This window comes from Mizuhopecten yessoensis, unplaced genomic scaffold (genome assembly GCF_002113885.1).
Source record: "Mizuhopecten yessoensis strain PY_sf001 unplaced genomic scaffold, ASM211388v2 scaffold10921, whole genome shotgun sequence".
NCBI lineage: Eukaryota > Metazoa > Mollusca > Bivalvia > Pectinida > Pectinidae > Mizuhopecten > Mizuhopecten yessoensis.
The window spans coordinates 2,539,887-2,561,541 of record NW_018408788.1 but is presented as its reverse complement, the minus strand read 5'-3'; the positions used below and the strand labels follow the sequence as shown (position 1 = coordinate 2,561,541).

Genomic DNA, 21,655 nt, shown 5'->3' with positions numbered 1-21,655 from the left:
GGGGGGGGGGTTGCCAGGTGGTTAACAGGGTCCCGGGTTCGAGGCCTACGTGGGCCAGTCGCCAGGTATTGGCCGTAGGTCGGTAGTTTTTCTCCGGGAACTTCGACTTTCCTCCATGACAAAAACCTTGCACGTCCTTAAATAACCAAAGTTGTTAAAAAGACGTAAAACATAACAAACCATTCAATAAAAATTGGTCATGCTTTTTTTTTTATAATAGTGCATGATTTTTCAATAATTTTCAGACAGTTTGCATATTTGTGATGATTTGGCCTGCTGAGCAAAATATGAAAAAATCTATAAATCAGCCTTGGTTGGTTATTTCATTAACATTAAAAAAGTTATCGGCTAGCTGAGAAATTCTAATTCAAAACATCTTCTGGTCAATGATCATATAAATGATGACGTTAAAGATAATGGTATATCCAGGAAGTAGTTGTGAAGGTGTTTCAGCAACTTTGAATGTGGAAAATATTTGTTCGATAGCTAGAGCTTAACGTATTACGGTTTCCCATATATCGGCCAACTCAACTGCAGGTTTGCATATTTACATAGTTCGTGAATGTCTCCGTCAATATGTCAGATAGCAATACCGATGTCCTGGTTTAATACCGTTATTTCTTTCATTTGCACAGCTTCCTATCAACATTTCATTAACGAAGGATTTACCTCCCCTTACGTCCACATAGACGGCAGATGCACATATTGTTCGGCTAACCCCTTAGCGCCGACGGAAGTTACGCAAAATTTCGTGATAGACCACGTGTTCATTAAGTCCGATAGTCACGTGGTATATTCCTGCAGACGATCTGGTCGGAACGAGCCCGCGGCACAGGTGATACTTATTGGTCATAGTTCAATATGTACAAAGGCATGCTAGTGCTGGCATCCGGTAGCTTCCTGTTGTTTGGGCCAAAAGACCTGTTCCTTCTGGTTCAAATTTTTCAAAGAAACATTCCCTGATGTTTTGGCATTTTTTTCTTTATGAAATGTATAAACGAACTAAAAATTGACCTTGGAATTTTTCCTTAAATAAAGAAAAGATCAAACTTCCTTCAAAGGTGCAGTACATTTCCACCAATCAAAATACCTGTTGTACAGTGCATGTCCACCAATCAAAATACCTGTTGTATAGCGCATGTCTACCAATCAAAATGCCTGTTGTACAGCGCATGTCCACCAATCAAAATCCCTGTTGTACAGCGCATGTGAAGAACGAACTGCTATATGCATTATTGCAAAAAGGAAAATAAGACGTTAAAAATAAATTAAAAGGTATTACAAAAATCTGAACCAGAAATCAGTGAAGAAGGTTAATAATGCATTTACTGTTCATGTAATAGAACAATAAGATAAAATATTATGTTTTTGTTGGAATAAAAAAAACAATAGATCGCAAAAGGGCAACTATTGGTACTTTAACACATAGTGTTTTCAGACAGTCAGACATCAATGTTTAGTGTGTAAAATAACAAGCCATGGGTAATGTCAGTTGATTTGTCAGGGTTTGGGTTTGTGGTTGGTTGACGTCCTCACAACAGCCAGGATCGTACGAACACGTTGTCTGCCGATGACGCAACCACTCAAAGACCATTTGAATATTCTGTTCAACTTTTAAACAATCATATATGGGTTTTTTTATCTGTTGTGTAACTCATATTTGTTTGATAATTCCATGATTTATGACAAAGCATAGAATTATCACATACAAAAGGATGACACACTCATACTTGTAATGCGTATAATGGAATTAGTCGGGTCAAACGTCATATTCCGTCTTTGCGTATTACAGAGTTAGCTGCTCTTGTGAGCAGTTATTGTTGTTACGTCATTTGTTTGTGAGAGTAAAGTCATCAATTTTTGAGAAAACGACGTAATTTTCTCACACAAACCAATGACTATGCAATCGAGAGGAAAACTCTGCAATACGCAAAGAAAGAATATATATATGTGATCAAGGATATGTTTTTATCCCACCTGGTTTCCCCTCTGTCTTTTTAAATCGGGAGTTTGTTTATGGTTTCTTTTAGTTTTTATGTTTCTCTGAGTTCCTCTTGTGTCTGTGTCTTCGTGGTGACTCTGGTGACAACTTAAGCTGTTTGTTTTTGTCTTTATCCTTCGTCTTTTGTTAACGTCTGTATTACTTACGATACAGATAATCAAATGCGGACATTCTAATCTGAAACAGCGATCATTGACGGTGACTCCTCTTGAACTACATTGTGTTGCAACCAAGACAAAGTTATTGCAATTCTATATAGATTGTCCATTCAAATCTGTGTTGATGCTGTGTATAGATTGTCCATTCCGATCTGTGTTGATGCTGTGTATAGATTGTCGATTCCGATCTGTGTTGATGCTGTGTACAGATTGTCCATTCCGATCTGTGTTGATGCTGTGTATAGATTGTCCATTCCGATCTCTGTTGATGCTGTGTATGGATTGTCCATTCCGATCTGTGTTGATGCTGTGTATAGATTGTCCATTCCGATCTGTCTTGATGCTGTGTATAGATTGTCCATTCCGATCGGTGTTGATGCTTTGTATAGACTGTCCATTCCGATCTGTATTGATGCTGTGTACAGATTGTCCATTCCGATCTGCGTTGATGCTGTGTATAGATTGTCCATTCCGATCTGTGATGATGCTGTGTATAGATTGTCCATTCCGATCTGTGTTGATGCTGTGAATAGATTGTCGATTCCGATCTGTGTTGATGCTGTGTATAGTTTGTCCATTCCGATCTGTGTTGATGCTGTGTATAGACTGTCCATTCTGATCTGTGTTGATGCTGTGTATAGATTGTCCATTCCGATCTGTGTTGATGCTGTGTATAGATTGTCCATTCAAATCTGTGTTAATTCTGTGTATAGATTGTCCATTCCGATCTGTGTTGATGCTGCGTATAGACTGTTCATTCCGATCTGTGTTGATGCTGTGTACAGATTGTCCATTCCGATCTGTGTTGATGCTGTGTATAGATTGTCCATTCCGATTTGTGTTGATGCTGTGTATAGATTGTCCTTTCCGATCTGTGTTGATGATGTGTATAGATTGTCCATTCCGATCGGTGTTGATGCTGTGTATAGACTGTCCCTTCCGATCTGTGTAAATGCTGAGTATAGATTGACCATTCCAATCTGTGTTGATGCTGTGTATAGTTTGTCCATTCCGGTTTGTGTTGATGCTGTGTATAGATTGTGCATTCCGATCTGTGTTGATGCTGTGTATAGACTGTCCCTTCCGATCTTTGTAAATGCTGTGTATAGATTGACCATACCAATCTGTGTTGATGCTGTGTATAGATTGTCCATTCAAATCTGTGTTAATGCTGTGTATAGATTGTCCATTCCGATTTGTGTTGATGCTGTGTTTTCCCTTTTTAACATAAATACCGTTAATCGGATGAATGAAAGTGTGATTTTTGTGCCATACGTATGACTGTTTTCGTATAAACGGTGGATATTTGTGGAAGTTGATGTTCATGTAGAATTCTCATATTAGGTATTTTTGTGGTCCATTGAAGAACAACTCGAAACCGATGGCTGTTTGTAATCTTCGTAAAACAAATAAATAATGATATTATATATTTGATGAAATACTATTATAAATATCATCGATCCAGAGTATTTTATAAGTTGCCATTTTGAAGTCGTGTGATAAAGAAATAGGAAAACTCGTTCTGAAGGGAGAAAAGCAATCCTCGTTTCTAAGTATCTCAGCTATTCTTAAGCTAGCTCTACGATGTTACTCGTTTGCTTTTAATTTGTGAAACAGAATTCAATCATTATATTTCAGAGATTCCTAGAAGAGATTATTTCCAGTGCTAAGCCTTACCCGAGGTCTGATCACTTCGCTGTCCGTGTGGACATCGTACCATTAAGACGGAGGAAGAGGAAAATACATTAAAAATCAACTGGAAAACAAGCTTTCCAGAAATATGGGCCTCATTCATGAACTTGTTCTCGTGCTCAAGCATGTATTTCGTTCTAAAACCAATTTTCTAAAACCAGGTGACGCGGTCAAAAAGTCAAGTGTGGACATTGAAAATGGCATTCGGCTTCAAATCAGTTCCAAATTCTTCCAAAAACATAAACAAAATGTTAATTCGTACTTATTAACAACCATAATAAGACTCTGGGTTTGAGCACAAAACCTACGTTTGAGCATAGGAACGGTTTCTTGAGAGGCTAAGGAATTGTAGCACTAAATTCATTATCATGTTAAAACTAAGATTAAAGTCCAATTCTGGAAAGACTTGATGTCAAATATTATTTGCAATGTCTTGGTTGTGATTTTTTTCTTTATGGCATGATTTCTGCAATTGTTTTGTAATTATGAGAGGTCTGGACCCGAATTCATGAAACCCTCCTCATGCTAAAGTCAAGTATGGGTTTTGTGCTCAAGCCTTATTTCTTGATCTAATTTTATGTCAATAAGCAAATCTTATTTTGTCAATGCACAATTTGAACAGACTTAAATCCAAACACTATTTCGAATGTTAACATTTGACTTTGTAATCGTTTGACATGATTTAAGCGAGTTACATGAAAGTACCCTTGAGCACAAAATCTATGCTTGAGCATGAGAACGGTTTCATGAATACGGGCCCTAATTGATGATGGGTAGCAGTATACAGTAGAGGGTTGTGGCCATGGGTGATATTTATGATATGTAAAAAAAATATAAAAATAAAACTGTACTAAAATTGGTATAAGCATGATGAAGTGGGCTATCTGAGCTTCACATTTGTTAAAATAGAAGAAAAAAAAATGTTCGAGATCAAAATTTTGGCCATAATCCGAAAGTATGCCGACACATGAAAAGCACGCAAAATTGCAAAAAATCAAGTTTGACAACTTTACTGGGACCCAGATAATTCTGCAACCAATCAGGTAATCTTTAATTTCAGACAGAACTTAAGAAAAAAAATACTAGTTGCGGGGGTCAAATTTTGGGTCAAAAATAGCAATTTTTGGCATTTTTTTGGTAATTTTTGATGTGGTAACCATGGTTTTCAAACAAGTGACATACATAGAAAAAAGAGGTTTATACACTTCTCAGTACTTTATATGTATTGTAAATGTAATGCAATTTACAAATAAATATACATGTATGCATGTGTTGTGTAGGGTAAATCCGCTGTGTTTACATTTCCTCGACATGTGCCTTGTTTATCAGAGTCGGGCCATTTCTACTGTATACTGCACCATACACCTACATTTTTTTGAGTGAATATATACCATTAACAGAAGGCATTAATTTAAAAACAAAAATAGAGATCTGTCATTTCCGGAGCTGCTTAAAAGACTAGATTTACTTACTAGAGACATGCCAGAGGTGATGTTACAGAAGTATACAAGATAAAAAGTGGTGTTTATGAACGAAAAGCGTCAGTTTTTCTTAGATTGTGACAGGACTTTTCCGAAACACCTGGTACCTTGGGGATTACAAACACCTGGTACCTTGGGGATTACAAACACCTGGTACCTTGGGGATTACAAACACCTGGTACCTTGGGGATTACAAACACCTGGTACCTTGGGGATTACAAACACCTGGTACCTTGGGGATTACAAACACCTGGTACCTTGGGGATTACAAACACCTGGTACCTTGGGGATTACAAACACCTGGTACCTTGGGGATTACAAACACCTGGTACCTTGGGGATTACAAACACCTGGTACCTTGGGGATTACAAACACCTGGTACCTTGGGGATTACAAACACCTGGTACCTTGGGGATTACAAACACCTGGTACCTTGGGGATTACAAACACCTGGTACCTTGGGGATTACAAACACCTGGTACCTTGGGGATTACAAACACCTGGTACCTTGGGGATTACAAACACCTGGTACCTTGGGGATTACAAACACCTGGTACCTTGGGGATTACAAACACCTGGTACCTTGGGGATTACAAACACCTGGTACCTTGGGGATTACAAACACCTGGTACCTTGGGGATTACAAACACCTGGTACCTTGGGGATTACAAACACCTTGTACCTTGGGGATTACAAACACCTGGTACCTTGGGGATTACAAACACTTTGTACCTTGGGGATAACAAACACCTGGTACGTTGGGGATTACAAACACCTTGTACCTTGGGGATTACAAACACCTTGTACCTTGGGGATTACAAACACCTTGTACGTTGGGGATTACAAATACCTGGTACCTTGGGGATTACAAACACCTGGTACCTTGGGGATTACAAACACCTGGTACCTTGGGGATTACAAACACCTGGTACCTTGGGGATTACAAACACCTTTAAGGAAGAACTTGTAGTAAAAGTATGGATCACTCTTCCTGAGGATGTGAAATCAGCTACACCAATTTATCACATAATGTAACGTGTTAATGAAGATTTAATGAACACTAATTAATACCACAAGTCTTGAATATGTGATAAAAAGGAGCTTACATGTATAAACGAACTAAAAATTGACAATGGAATATTTCCTTAAATAAAGAAAAGATCAAACTTCCTTCAAAGGTACAAAACATGTACACCAATCAAAATACCTGTTGTACAGCGCATGTCCACCAATCAAAATACCTGTTGTACAGCGCATGTCCACCATTCAAATTACCTGTTGTACAGCACATGTCCACCAATCAAAATACCTGTTGTACAGCAAATGTCCACCAATCAAAATACCTGTTGTACAGCGCATGTCTACCAATCAAAATACCTGTTGTATAGCGCATGTTTACCAATCAAAATACCTGTTGTACAGCACATGTCCACCAATCAAATTACCTGTTGTACAACCCATGTCGACCAATCAAATTACCTGTTGTACAGCGCATATTCACCAACCAAAATATCTGTTGTACAGAGCATGTCAACAAATCAAAATACCTGTTGTACAGCGCATGTCTACTAATCAAAATACCTGTTTTACAGCGCATGTCCACCAATCAAAATACCTGTTGTACGGCGCATGTCCACCAATGAAATTCCGGTTGTACAGCGCATGTCAACCAATGAAATTCCTGTTGAACAGCGCATGTCACCAATCAAAATACGTGTTGTACAGCGCATGTGCACCAATCAAAATACGTGTTGTACAGCGCATGTCTACTAATCAAAATACCTGTTGCACAGCGCATGTTCACCAATCAAAATACCTGTTGTACAGCGCATGTCCACCAATGAAATTCCTGTTGTACAGCGCATGTCAACCAATCAAAATACCTGTTGTACAGCGCATGTCCACCAATCAAATACCTGTTGTACGGCGCATGTCCAACAATCAAAATACCTGTTGTACAGCGCATGTTCACCAATCAAAATACCTGTTGTACAGCGCATGTCCACCAATCAAATACCTGTTGTACGGCGCATGTCCAACAATCAAAATGCCTGTTGTACAGCGCATGTTCACCAATCAAAATACCTGTTGTACAGCGCATGGGAAGAACGAAATGCTATATGCATTATTGCAAAAAGGAAAATAAGAAATTAAATATAAGTTAGAAGGTATGACAACAATCTGAACCAGAAATCACTGAAGAAGGTTAATAATGCATTTACTGTTCATCTAATAGAATAATAAGATAAAAAAATTATGTTTTTGTTGGAATAACAATTTTACTGTTCAAATATAAAAACAAATTGCGATATAGACAAAGTTTTTACTTACGCACTGGAGTCAAAATGGCGGCTTTTTATATATTAAGGTTTAATGAACACTAATTAATACCATAAATCTTGATTATGTGATAAAAAAGATCTTACACTCGTTTTCATTTCATATAAAAGTTATGAAATTCGTCACGAATTTTTCATTTTAGCTCGCCAGAGGCTCGCTAATTGAAAACTTCTTCGACTCGTTTCATAAATCTCATAAGAAATGGAAACTCGTGTAAGATCCTACATATATACATTTAGAAACAGACTCGAAAAATACTGGATTGATTAAGAAGTGAAAATATATTTACAGAGCTTACATATTTTGTTCAAATAAATGTGATGTCTTTAGCCGAACTTTCATATAGGTGTACATGTTTGATTTTTTAAACATAATTGAATCTGGTGTAGAGGATCATACAGATCCTGAATCGGCAGATAAACTTAACTTAAAACACAAATTTTGTACAATTTTAATAATGCAAGATAAAAAAGATAGTTTTGAAGTCAAACAACATATATATATTGCTATGCTATTCTAGTAAATTTCAAAAAAAACAAAATAAATAAATGACTTATGATAATTTTTCTAATGACTTTCTTGTTAATCTTTATCAACGTTCAATAAAGATTTGAAATCTTTTTTGAAATTTGTTCTGAACATCCGGAACTCATTGTCTATTTCTACGTCACTTCCACTCGTGTTTCCATGCGTCAGTCCAGAAATCATTGTACAACTATCGGACCTTTGGCCCGCAACACTATTCAAACTCGTATTAGAGTTTCTTCTTCCAACAGAACCTTTCGATGGTACCGTCATAGGAGGCTTCGTCATCTAAATAACATAAATAGCACGAATAAAAATGTAATTTCAGTCTATGGTACCGCCATAGGAGGCTTCTCCATCTAAATAATCTAAATAGCACGAATAAAGTTGTAATTTCAGTCTATGGTACCGCCATAGGAGGCTTCGTCATCTAAATAACATAAATAGCACGAATAAAAATGTAATTTCAGTCTAAGGTACCGCCATAGGAGGCTTCTCCATCTAAATAACATAGATAACACGAATAAAAATGTAATTTCATTCTATGGCACCGCCATAGGAGGCTTCTCCATCTAAATAACATAGATAACACGAATAAAAATGTAATTTCATGCTATGGTACCGCCATAGGAGGCTTCTCCATCTAATTAACATAGATAACACGAATAAAAATGTAATTTCATTCTATGGCACCGCCATAGGAGGCTTCTCCATCTAAATAACATAGATAACACGAATAAAAATGTACTTTCATTCTATGGTACCGCCATAGGAGGCTTCTCTATCTAAATAACATAAATAGCACGAATAAAAATGTAATTTCAGTCTTTGGTACCGCCATAGGAGGCTTCTCCATCTAATTAACATAGATAACACGAATAAAAATGTAATTTCATTCTATGGCACCGCCATAGGAGGCTTCTCCATCTAAATAACATAGATAACAGGAATAAAAATGTAATTTCATTCTATGGTACCGCCATAGGAGGCTTCCCCATCTAAATAACATAAATAGCACGAATAAAAATGAAATTTCAGTCTATGGTACCGCCATAGGAGGCTTCTCCATCTAAATAACATAGATAACACGAATAAAAATGTAATTTCATTCTATGGTACCGCCATAGGAGGCTTCTCCATCTAAATAACATAAATAGCACGAATAAAAATGTAATTTCAGTCTATGGTACCGCCATAGTAGGTTTCGCCATCTAAATAACATAAATAGCACGAATAAAAATGTATTTTCAGTCGACGGTATCGCCATATTCATGAATAACATGAATATAAATGTAATGTCAGTCAATAATACCGCAGTAGGAGGCTTCACCATCTAAATAAACATGAATTTAAATGTAATGTCAGTCAAAAAGACCGCCACATGAGGCTTCACGTTCTATATAGCATGAATTTAAATGTAATGTCACTCAATAATACCGAAGTAGGTTGCTTCACCATCTTAATAGCATGAATTTAAATGTAATGTCAGTCAATAATACCGCAGTAGGGGGCTATGGTACCGCCATAGGAGGCTTCTCCATCTAAATAACATAAATAGCACGAATAAAAATGTATTTTCAGTCGACGGTATCGCCATATTCATGAATAACATGAATATAAATGTAATGTCAGTCAATAATACCGCAATAGGGGGACTCGCCATCTAAACAACATGAATTTAAATGTAATGTCAGTCAATGATACCGCAGTAGGAGGCCTCGCCATCTAAAAAGCACGTGAATAACATGAATATAAATGTAATGTCAGTCAATAATACCGCAATAGCAGGCCTCGCCATCTAAATAGCATGACTTTAAATGTAATGTCAGTCAATAATACCGCAATAGGGGGCCTCGCCATCTAAAAAACATGAATTTAAATGTAATGTCAGTCAATTATACCGCAATAGGAGGCCTCGCCATCTAAGTAAACATGAATTCAAATGTAATGTCAGTCAATAATACCGCAATAGGAGGCCTCGCCATCAAAATAGCATGAATTTAAATGTAATGTCAGTCGATAATACCGCAGTAGGAGGCCTCGCCATCTAAAAAGCACGTGAATAACATGAATATAAATGTAATGTCAGTCAATAATACCGCAATAGGGGGACTCGCCATCTAAACAACATGAATTTAAATGTAATGTCAGTCAATAATCCCGCAGTAGGAGGCCTCGCCATCTAAATAACATGAATTTAAATGTAATGTCAGTCAATTATACCGCAATAGGAGGCCTCGCCATCTAAGTAAACATGAATTCAAATGTAATGTCAGTCAATAATACCGCAATAGGGGGCCTCGCCATCTAAAAAACATGAATTTAAATGTAATGTCAGTCAATTATACCGCAATAGGAGGCCTCGCCATCTAAATAAACATGAATTCAAATGTAATGTCAGTCAATAATACCGCAATAGCAGGCCTCGCCATCTAAATAGCATGACTTTAAATGTAATGTCAGTCAATAATACCGCAGTAGGGGGCTATGGTACCGCCATAGGAGGCTTCTCCATCTAAATAACATAAATAGCACGAATAAAAATGTATTTTCAGTCGACGGTATCGCCATATTCATGAATAACATGAATATAAATGTAATGTCAGTCAATAATACCGCAATAGGGGGCCTCGACATCTAAACAACATGAATTTAAATGTAATGTCAGTCAATTATACCGCAATAGGAGGCCTCGCCATCTAAATAAACATGAATTCAAATGTAATGTCAGTCAATAATACCGCAATAGGAGGCCTCGCCATCTAAGTAAACATGAATTCAAATGTAATGTCAGTCAATAATACCGCAATAGCAGGCCTCGCCATCTAAATAGCATGACTTTAAATGTAATGTCAGTCAATAATACCGCAATAGCAGGCCTCGCCATCTAAATAGCATGACTTTAAATGTAATGTCAGTCAATAATACCGCAGTAGGGGGCCTCGCCATCTAAACAGCATGAATTTAAATGAAATGTCAGTCAATAATACCGCAGTAGGAGGCCTCGCCATCTAAATAACATGAATTTAAATGTAATGTCAGTCAATTATACCGCAATAGGAGGCCTCGCCATCTAAGTAAACATGAATTCAAATGTAATGTCAGTCAATAATACCGCAATAGGAGGCCTCGCCATCTAAATAAACATGAATTCAAATGTAATGTCAGTCAATAATACCGCAATAGCAGGCCTCGCCATCTAAATAGCATGACTTTAAATGTAATGTCAGTCAATAATACCGGAATAGGAGGCCTCGCCATCAAAACCGCCATCTAAACAGCATGAATTTAAATGTAATGTCAGTCAATAATACCGCAATAGGGGGCCTCGCCATCTAAACAACATGAATTTAAATGTAATGTCAGTCAATAATACCGCAGTAGGAGGCCTCGCCATCTAAAAAGCACGAATTTAAATGTAATGTCACTCAATAATACCGCCACATGAGGCTTCACCATCTAAATAGCATGAATTTAAATGTAATGTCAGTCAATAATACCGGAATAGGAGGCCTCGCCATCAAAACAGCACGAATTTAAATGTAATGTCAGTCAATAATACCGCCATAGGAGGCTTCACCATCTAAAAAACATAACATGAATACAAATGTAATTCAGTCGATAGCTTAACCTTCAAGCATACTTAAATAGAAAAATAGCCATCTCTTGTTCATTCGCATGATCCTCCATCTTGGATCCTATTGTACGCGTCATGATCTATCACTTACAATAGTCGATAAGATTATCAACTAATTCGCTTAGTTGCATTATCCGGACCAAATTTTCCTGGTCGGTTCAAAAGACGGTAAAAAAAGAAGTTCCTCAATTCAGATATATAAAACGATTGTTCTCCTTTATTTATATAGATACGAATCATTCATAAAAAGATAAATAAATAATCAATCAAATTAAGCTGTGTTGTAATTGTGTCCAGGTTATGGTAGACGACCAAACATAATTCATCATTTCGCCATTTAATGCATGTCGTTTGAAACAATAAAATAACGTCATGTAACGTCACAAAATATCCGCAAATATCTTTTTTAACAAGAGGCCCATGGCCATTAACGGCCACCTGAGTTCTGATAAATTTATACTGAGAGTTAATTTTTGTTTTTAAAACATGAACAGTAATATTATTCAAAGTGCCGAAAAAAACCCCCACCTTATTCAATAGCTAGCATACAGTTTTAAGACTGAAAAGTATTTGAAACTAGCACCTCTGATTCTAAACAAGGAAATTGAAGAAATTTTAGCACACTGACTCCTTTGGGCCCCACCCTACAGCCCTTGAGGCTGGCTCAAAATGTTCAAAGTATCAAATTGTCAACTAAGGGTTTTAATTCCAATCAAGTTATCAACATGTAATATTCAAAGTATCATTTGCCATAATAAATCATAATAAATTATGGGGGTAAAAATCAATAAAATCTGGGGGTCAGTCAGGGCTGATATGTGCATACCATCAAACTGCTATCCAATACCGATAATGCTAACCCAAATTGAATTACTTCCAATGGAAATTAAACAAATGTTGGTCCAAAATGTGATTTCCCTATATAAACTATAGTAAAGTTAATCCCTTCCCCAGGGTGAAACGTGAGACCCTAGGGTCATGAAATTCACAATTTTAATAAAGTGACTTAAAACCCTTCCATCTATGAAGAGTATTGGATTCTACCATATCTGGGTCTTGAGAAGAAGATTTTGAAATTTCAGTTAATTCGACCCTTTTTGGCCCCGCCCCTCAGGCCCCTTGGGTAGCAGTCTACAGTAGAGGGTTGTGGCCAGGAGTGATATTTTTGTTAAATGGCTAACCCCTGTCTAATGATATGTAAAAAAGATATAAAAATAAAACTGTACTAAAATTTGTATAAGCATGATAAAGTGGGCTATGTGAGCTTCACATTTGTAAAAACAAAAAGAAGACTTTTTTGGTTCGAGAATAAAATTTTGGCCATAATCCGAAAGGGTGCCTACATATGAAAAGCTAGCTTTACAGGAGGTACAATTTTGACAACAGCAAACGACGCAAAATTGCAAAAAATCAAGATTTACAACTTTACTGGGACCCAGATAATTCTGCAACCAGGTAGGTAATCTTTAATTTCAGACAGGCTTAGGAAAAAAGTTACTTGTTGCGGGGGTCAAATTTTGGGTCAAAAATAGCAATTTTTGGCATTTTTTGGTAATTTTTGATGTGGTAACCATGGTTTTCACACAAGTGACATACATAGAAAAAAGAGGTTTATACACTTCTCAGTACTTTTTATGTTTTGTAAATGTAATGCAGTTTACAAATATATATACATGTGTTGTGTAGGGTAAATCCGCTGTGTTTACATTTCCTCGACATGTGCCTTGTTTATCAGAGTCGGGCCATTTCTACTGTATACTGCTACATGGGGGCTGGGGACCATATAATTCGAACGGCGATCGCAATAGGTCACTTGAGACTTTGTCTCAGGTGACCTAATATGTCAAAATTGCCAAATTTTACAACGGTGGAATTAAGCGGATACAACTTACCATAGATTGATACTTCGCGCTTCCGGTAGACTGTCCTCTTTTCGCATTCTCCGTGGCTTTTTCCTTGGAGCGAAGACGAAGTTTTTCTAACAATGTGCTGTAGGAGGGAAAGTCATATCTACGTCACATTCAACGCAACGTTGACACATATTTATTTGGGATTGGGGTTGGGTTGTTAGGTCCAACAAAACATAGGTGATCAGAAGAAAAAAAGTTAGTGTATTCCAAACTAGAATTATTAATGCAACAGAGTGTGGAAGCCCTCTACCCAGAATGGTCTCTTAATTTTTCATTAATGTTTCTCCATGTGAGTTAAGAACAGAGGACAGTAATTACGCTACAATCTGACCATACAAGAACAACACACACTAATATTTGAATCAGCATGATCAGACAACCGGAAATGAAGAAATACAAAAAAAAAGGAAGGATATGACAATCCGAAATGCCATGGTTAACTTAACGTTCTCTGCACCCCTGGATTATGTCATAACAAAGTCAAAGGAACGTAGTTACCTATTTGTGTAAACACACTGACCAATTGCTAGATGGAAACATGTCTTTTGAATAAAGCAGAGGAGCGACACCCGACTTCAAAGCTGGTCAATTGAACACTGACGTTACGAGCGTAAAAAGTATTTCACTTTCTTTGACATGTGGCACACAGCTTTAGCAATGGGAGAAAAGGACGTGTTACTGTTGGTATGTTTGCACTGATGCGGTATGTAGTGGGTAATTTAAGACTTTTTTATGGATTAAGGTCAATTCTAGTTTAAAATGACACCCCAATGATGGTATATACATGAATATGTGGGAAGGATGAAAAGCTCTCGATGTCGAAAAATTACTTTTATTAAAATTGTTTGGTACCGAAAGAAGGATAATTTCTCTTTCACAAACCTCCTCTTTCCATAAAGGTTTTTTCTCTTTCCCTACACATGAACTTTGTTTCCTTCTTTTTCTCAGCTATACTGTCTTTTATCGCATATTCATGAGATTGATGTAAGCCTCGCGCGACAATCTCCAGACTCGTTGCCTGTTAATTGCTTGAATTAAGGGAAACATCCTGCAATATAACACATTTTTTGGTGAAGTAATCAACAAGTCTAGCGCGAGGATGTCGTCAACATTATATGCATACCCAAAGGACGTACGAGGCGCACTGCGATAGTCGAGGTCAAGATCGCCCTTTATATCCAGATTCACCCCGGTCCGGTCAGTCTTGATCTATAATATAGAAAAATAGATTTCTGTTCGTTAATTCTAGTAAAAACAAAGGCACATTCCCGTTGCCAACGGCTATTTTTGTGAAAGGCAAGAGCGCCACCTACTGCGCCACCCTGCCACCCTTCCCGCCATAACAAGATGGTGACTAAAGCAAACACAACCCGAATGTTCCCGCAAAAGCGGGTGTTCCACCATCTGATGAAACAGTTTCTTAACCCTTTCACCCCTATGTAACTTTAGTAACTCTTCCATTTATTGATGTGGGTGAGTCCATTTTGGTCTATAGTGGTGAAAGGGTTAAACAATGTTAATGAACCAGAAGAAACCCGTTAAGAAAGATAAAATATATTTAATACAATTTCCTTGTTGTTTTAAGTATAAGGATTGAAATTCATATTATAACATAAATTAGTGTATGAAACCAAATCGGTTATAAACATAGTACAGACTGACACATGTATCTCGCCGATGACTTATTTGAGGCTTATTTGTCTAATTATGCTTAGTAAGAGTCTGCTAAAAGTTTCCTCGAAGTAGCTCTAAGTTTTTCCCCCATTTGAGTATTTCATTACTTTGTGTGATTGTTCTGTATGTAATAAGATTAATTCCAAATTATGTTCTCCGCCATTGTGCAGATATTGGTGAATTATTATGCAATACGTACAACTTGTATACGTCTAGATACATGTACTCAATGTACGTTTGGTAAAACACTGAATTGATATAAGGTTCTGCAGATTAACCCCATAATGCATAGAAGCCTCGAATGATACGATACCTTTGCTACCAAACATAATACAGTGACGACCAGGAGTAACAGAACTAGAACTGAAAACGCAGCGATGTGGAACCTCTTGTCGTCCTTCAGGGGATGCATCTTCGTCGAAGGCTGTGTAAACAAACTCTGACATCATCATTACCGTTTAAGTAAGTCAGCGTCTACACTAACATATTTTTAAGAAATTGAGCAATCGTGTGATAAGATTCCTCTCTGTAAAAATCAAATTGGTTAAATTCGGCTGTATGTAATATGACATGCGAAGGGCGATAACTCCTACTACTGTGAGTGGTTTTGTAGCCTAACAATTTTTACGCAAGTGACAATGGACGTTATGAGGATGTTAGAAAATGTGTACCATCTAATATTGATTTGTTATATTTGCCAAACTTGGTATCTGACACAACGCGTAGAAAGACAGGGAATAGTTAAATCAACATTTTTTACAGAAAAACATATGTCATTTACGCAAATCCCTGATACTGTATAATGTTGCATACCTTTTTGGTAGTTACCGGAAGCGTTCTCCATTCTCCTGTAATCAGACAAAAATAAAGCCGGTAAGCGTTGTCTTCGGTGTGCGTTAAAATACAGGCAAATGTCAAACGGTTATCCTACGTCTATCAGTATTTCATGAATTGTTTTTTTCACATTTTTTTTAAAACTTTTTATGAAGTTATTTGTAATGATATTTACATAACGCATTGCACGATGAAAGAAACTTGTCTTAATTTTCTGTCATAATAAATTTTATAATTGCCGTAAAGAGATTTTTGAAATATGACAAAATAATCTTGCTTATTAAATCATTACTGTATTTTCTTTAAAATACACCACAGTCTCAACTTTTCTTTTCAAATTGTAATAATTTGAAGATTTTAGCAATACTTTTTCATTCGATCTAGGCACTGAGCAAAAACACGGAAAATTATTGTGAGTATTATTTTACTATATGAATACGCTTCCTGCTAAAGAGAAAATAACCGTCTGTTTATTTAATTATTTGTTTATTTATTTTCTTGTGTCGGGTGTACCTGGGTGCAGTGACGTACCTGATAAAATCTTGTCTAGATTCAAACTCAAATTAGTGGATCCAGGTTGTCCTGTACTGTCAGAAAGTTTTCCTTTCAGTAGAATTTTTGATAAAGGAAAAAAAAGACAATGATCGCAATTATACTAGTGTCTGAAAATCACTTCCTTTTTCCCAATTTCTATAAAGATGTTCTCTTCAATGGACCAGGAGAGTCGATTTCTATTTTAAATTAGCTCTCAAAATAAGTTCCATTTAGATTTTAAATCTGTAACATATTTGATTAATTTTAATATCCGGCCCACATTTATTCAGGGGACGATAGTCATTTAGTATTATAACAAAAAAAAAATAATAAAAAAAAAAATATAAAAATATAAGCGTGGAACTACATGTAGCAACATCTCGTTAGAGTTGTTTCGGAAGGGTTGTCTTCCCAGGGCCCACTTGTAAAAAACTTCTCAACTCTTGAGATTTCCTCAAGGCTAAGATTTCCCATAGACAATACATTGCTTGAGATTCTCCTTAACTTTGAGCTGTTTTATACAAGTGGGCCCTGGCGCTTACTAGAGGAAAGGTCATATTTGAGATATAATTTGTTTTCTTGAGTTTAATGATAAAATCATACCATGAAACATAGATAATGTATCTTATTGCTTAAATTACTTCTACCTCTATTTCGGGTCAAAATTAAAGGTGAACATAAAATTATAATTGATGTAAACTGTGGTCGATTTTTATACATGTATGTATATAACAGAATGAGCGTGATACATTGCGTCCGACGAGAAGGTTTGTGGTCATTGGTTCGACTACCAGCGAACGCACATATAACCCTAACCCTAACCCCAACCCTAACAAAATAATCATGTGTCACTTAAAAATTGTTAAAATAGATAAACAAGAAACCTTTTTTGCTTGCTTCGAGCTGTCTGATCAGTTCTATGATGTCATGTACGGCATTTAACAGCTTAATTTTGGCGTCCCGTTTCTTTGACTCGTCCGTTATTTTTTCGATCCTAGAATTCTCCTTTTGTATTTCCGGCAGAAACTCGCTAATGGGGTATTCACTTCCTGTCGTGTCTATGGATTGGCGTGTGTTGGTTTCTGCGAGAATAAATTAATTTCAAATTTTGACAGACACGCATGGACACACCAAACAATTGAAGAGAAATGCTTCATCTCTAACAACTACAAATCAAATTCAGTAATTAAAACATCACCATTCCTTGTACAAATGTAAGTAATATGATAACGACAGATATTGGTATCGAGGGGAAGTAACACTGATTAGACGTTACAGAATGCTGAGTAAAGTAACGTATGGTATACAAGATGTATGAGAAACCGTGAAATAAGATTGTTTAACGATTCATTATCACTGTATGAATTGACATGTGAGATAATTTGGGATGTTGAAAATATATTCATTGACAGTATAAAATAATAATTCAACTCCGACTTTATAAGTCATCATTGCATTGTTACTGCCATTGACTTGTAAACATAGTTTTACCACACGTGCTAAGAGAGTACTGGAGACACTCTGAATTATCTAGCAGGTGACTGTATCCGGGGTGGCTCAACACGTTTGTCCACTGGCAGCTACACATGGTTGTTCCATCCGATCCCCTACAACAGCGTCACATGGAAACGTATAAGAAGCGGAACACAATTATATCCCTATCTGGGATTCCTTGAATGTAATGAAATCACAAGCTTCGGTACAAACCCATTCATATCTTAACTGTAAATCGATAAGTTAAACGGTTTGATCCTTATTAAGGTTTTCCCACTCATCGAAAAAGTCTTTAAACGACTAAGGAGTAGGAGTTCCCAAGCCAACAACATCAGGCAAAACATTCATTTGTCACTGCTACGATCAAGATGTGGAACGCAATACCCTCAAATATAAGAGGATTACAAACAGTAGACAGTTTCCGGCACCACTTACAGACCATTGATGTGGCCGGACTCATCCCCAGGGACTAGACAGGACTCCGGATTTTAACTGTAAATACCAGATTTTAGATGAACATACAGACAGATGTAAATAGCAATTTTTTAAGCTGTATGGCCAATAAGCGCCGGAGAGCCTTGGGGAAGTGAGACTCATCTGATGAGTCAACTCCATAACGAGAAGAAGAAGAAGAAGAAGAAGAAGAAGAAGAAGAAGAAGAAAGGACCCAGATCGGATCACTTTTTGCAAAAATACTTTTAAATCAATAAAGTTAATGTGTCAACAGATCAGTTAAAACAATGATGTAGCCTTAGAATATATAGCCTTGTACAATTTTTACCGATAATTATCTACGGATAATTGTTTTCCTTAGTTCAAATAGCACAAGAAAATGAATTTAAACTCAAAAGTCAGTGTTTTGTTTAACGTTACGTTTTTAAACAATGGCGACGACTATGCATTCTGTGTTGGACTATAGGAATTAATTCGCCCTATAGAAATACTTGTTTTCATATGAATTCCAAATGTCATCATAATATGTTAATATGCCAAAAAAGTGCATTTGAATTGTAAGATACTGCAAAATTCAAGCCTTGATCCGATTTAGGTCCTGACATTCGCAAAAACCGGAAACGCTGATTGGTGACTTTAGAGCGTTCTAAGTATCTCAAGTGAACCCGGGTGCAAATTTCATTTGTAGAACTATAAATGAATATAATTCATCCTCCGAATTTTTAATTAATAAATAAATTGATGGTTCGGTGATTCGATCTGTGTACTGTCACCTTATATATAATGATTACTGTAAGTTTGGCATAAATTAACATTGACTTACGGAAGTCCAAATTACAGGTACGGAAAAATCCGAAGATTCAAACTCTACTCGGACACTGCAACTTAATTAAACCTGCAGTTTTACTACACCCTTTCAAAAGGACAATCGCACACGAGACCCTAATACCACATTCCGCGTGCATGTTGGTAAGCGGTAAATGTCAGATGAATGGAATTTTCGGCGGCCAGACCATCGGATTCGAATCTGGAACCTCCGAACTCTAAAAATATGCTCTAACCAGCTGAACGTATACATTGTACTTGTCCAACCTCGATTAACCCTGAAAATTCACTATCATTCAAACAAAATTCAGATTTAACAACAGTTTTCTGTGACAAACACGCTGATACCAGAGTCAGAGGAATTCTGAGAAAGTTAAGTTCGAGTCATTGTTTGACCCACGAAAATAGCTTTAGACGTGTATAGCTCGATACTCACTGTTGTTTGATGCGATCGACGCATGGTTTCAATGTCAAAAGTGTCTCACACAGACGTCGACCTTCCTCAGATAAGGCACATTTGGGAAAACAGGGGACAGGTCCAGCCCCTTCTTCACGTCCCCGAACAAATTCAGCAAGCAATAACATAAGCAGATGGGAGATTCTCATGACAGGTTTCCCACTTTCTCACAATCATTGCACTGGAAAATATTTTATTAACATCTGATCTGTAAGAATATTTTCAAACGGTTACTAACATTAAAATAAGATGGAATTGGAGGCGTCATATTTTTTGCAACTGGTAAACTAGATACAACTGGACAAATAAACCATTCACATTACCGGAAGTCAGCATTATTTATACATCATTTTCGGTTGAATATCATTTGACCAAAAAGAATAACATATCTTCTCGTCTTAAACACATACATGCATCTCAATACGAAAGTATTTACCAGCATTGTTTACGAGAACCTTACCTGTGGTATCGGCGTGGAAACCATGTGTAAACAGAGATGTGACGTTTTCATCAAAACGTATGACGTCATAAATAATGACTGCATCCACGAATTACGCCAAGCACTACACTTGCGATTCCCGCGTAATTCGACTATGTTTCGCTGTTCTACAGAAAACGAGTGTTCGGTTCGTCAATGAAACGGATTAAGGTTTTTTCTATTGTGCTTATAAAAACATCTTAAAATTACACAGCAGGTACAAAGGAACGTTGTTAGCCGGATGTATCTAAAACCTTGATTGCGATAGGAGGTTTATATGGTTGGATCCAGGAATGGATTGAGTGTCTTCGTACCATTTTGTTTCGCTTAACTTAGTATCGTTCTATGATTATTAGACTGGATTGCCCGGTGTAGTTATTTACTCCGTTCATCTTCCTTGAGTGCAATGAATGAACTACACAGTTATCTTAGACTAAATATGTTCATTGCCAAACGTTAAGCGATGAGTAAGGCACAAGGTATTGCAACTCTTTCACATACTTCTCCAATCATATATTTAAAATTACATAATAATATTAAAAAAGCAACACAGTGAAATTTAATTTAATTTGAAATCCAGACTGTCTTGCTGGTTATAGGGTATTGTTGCACGTATCTCAAAACGTTATTTCAAAATCGAACTCAATTTTAAAGTATTCTAATTCTACAACAGGATACGTCGTGAAATGTTTGCATTCAAAGAAGGAGTGAAAGACAGTATTCACGTTAATGTCGGTAAACACAAGCTAGACTAGCAATATATCTCTACAAATGTGATAAATTAGAGAACTACAATGTCCGTCCATTGCAACACTTTAATCATTTGGTATATATCTTACTCGGTCCTCTCTTGGTATACATGTACAATTGTACCTGTAGGCCTTTCATTTTGTACCTGTATAAACGTAATGGGTGGTCGGGTTGTGCAGTGGATATCGCACTCGCCTTTCACCAAGACGACCGAGGTTCGATTTCCCGATCGGACGTGCAAAGGTGCCGGGTTGACCTGCATGCCTACATCGGTTTTTTCCAGGTACTCCGGTTTCCTGTCACATTAAAATTAATTAAGAACCTCATTGCGATAGCATCCGGGTCAGCAAGAGTGATAAATTTAAGTTTAAATAACTTGTTTCATAATTGTTTTAAAATAAATCAAGTTAT

The 21,655-nt window shown here is 36.8% G+C and overlaps 2 protein-coding genes across 13 annotated transcripts in view; one reads left to right on the top strand and one right to left on the bottom strand.

Moving 5' to 3' along the window:
• Positions 1-4,563, top strand: part of LOC110463736 — a 20,036-nt gene extending 15,473 nt beyond the window's left edge. For all 9 annotated transcript variants that reach the window (XM_021518557.1, XM_021518560.1, XM_021518559.1 and 6 more), the window contains 2 exons: positions 636-835; positions 3,799-4,563. In XM_021518557.1, coding sequence (XP_021374232.1) covers positions 636-835; positions 3,799-3,909 — 311 coding nt within the window. In that variant the 3' untranslated portion in view covers positions 3,910-4,563. The remainder of the gene's footprint in view (positions 1-635; positions 836-3,798) is intronic.
• A 3,287-nt stretch (positions 4,564-7,850) lies between these two features.
• LOC110463670 lies at positions 7,851-20,514 on the bottom strand. Of its 4 annotated transcripts, none has more exons than XM_021518464.1 (10): positions 20,477-20,514; positions 19,996-20,197; positions 18,279-18,394; positions 17,672-17,869; positions 16,785-16,856; positions 16,233-16,267; positions 15,733-15,858; positions 14,869-14,954; positions 13,728-13,824; positions 7,851-8,486 (listed from the first exon to the last, which is right to left on the bottom strand). In XM_021518464.1, exons 2-10 carry the CDS (start codon positions 20,163-20,165, stop codon positions 8,256-8,258), a joined length of 1,131 nt encoding a protein of 376 aa, XP_021374139.1. In that variant the 5' UTR covers positions 20,166-20,197; positions 20,477-20,514; the 3' UTR covers positions 7,851-8,255. The 4 variants fall into 4 exon arrangements, with proteins under 4 accessions (XP_021374139.1, XP_021374141.1, XP_021374140.1 ...); XM_021518466.1 differs by having other exon boundaries at positions 15,733-15,843; XM_021518465.1 differs by having other exon boundaries at positions 19,996-20,224; positions 20,477-20,493.
• Positions 20,515-21,655: the final 1,141 nt, after the last annotated feature.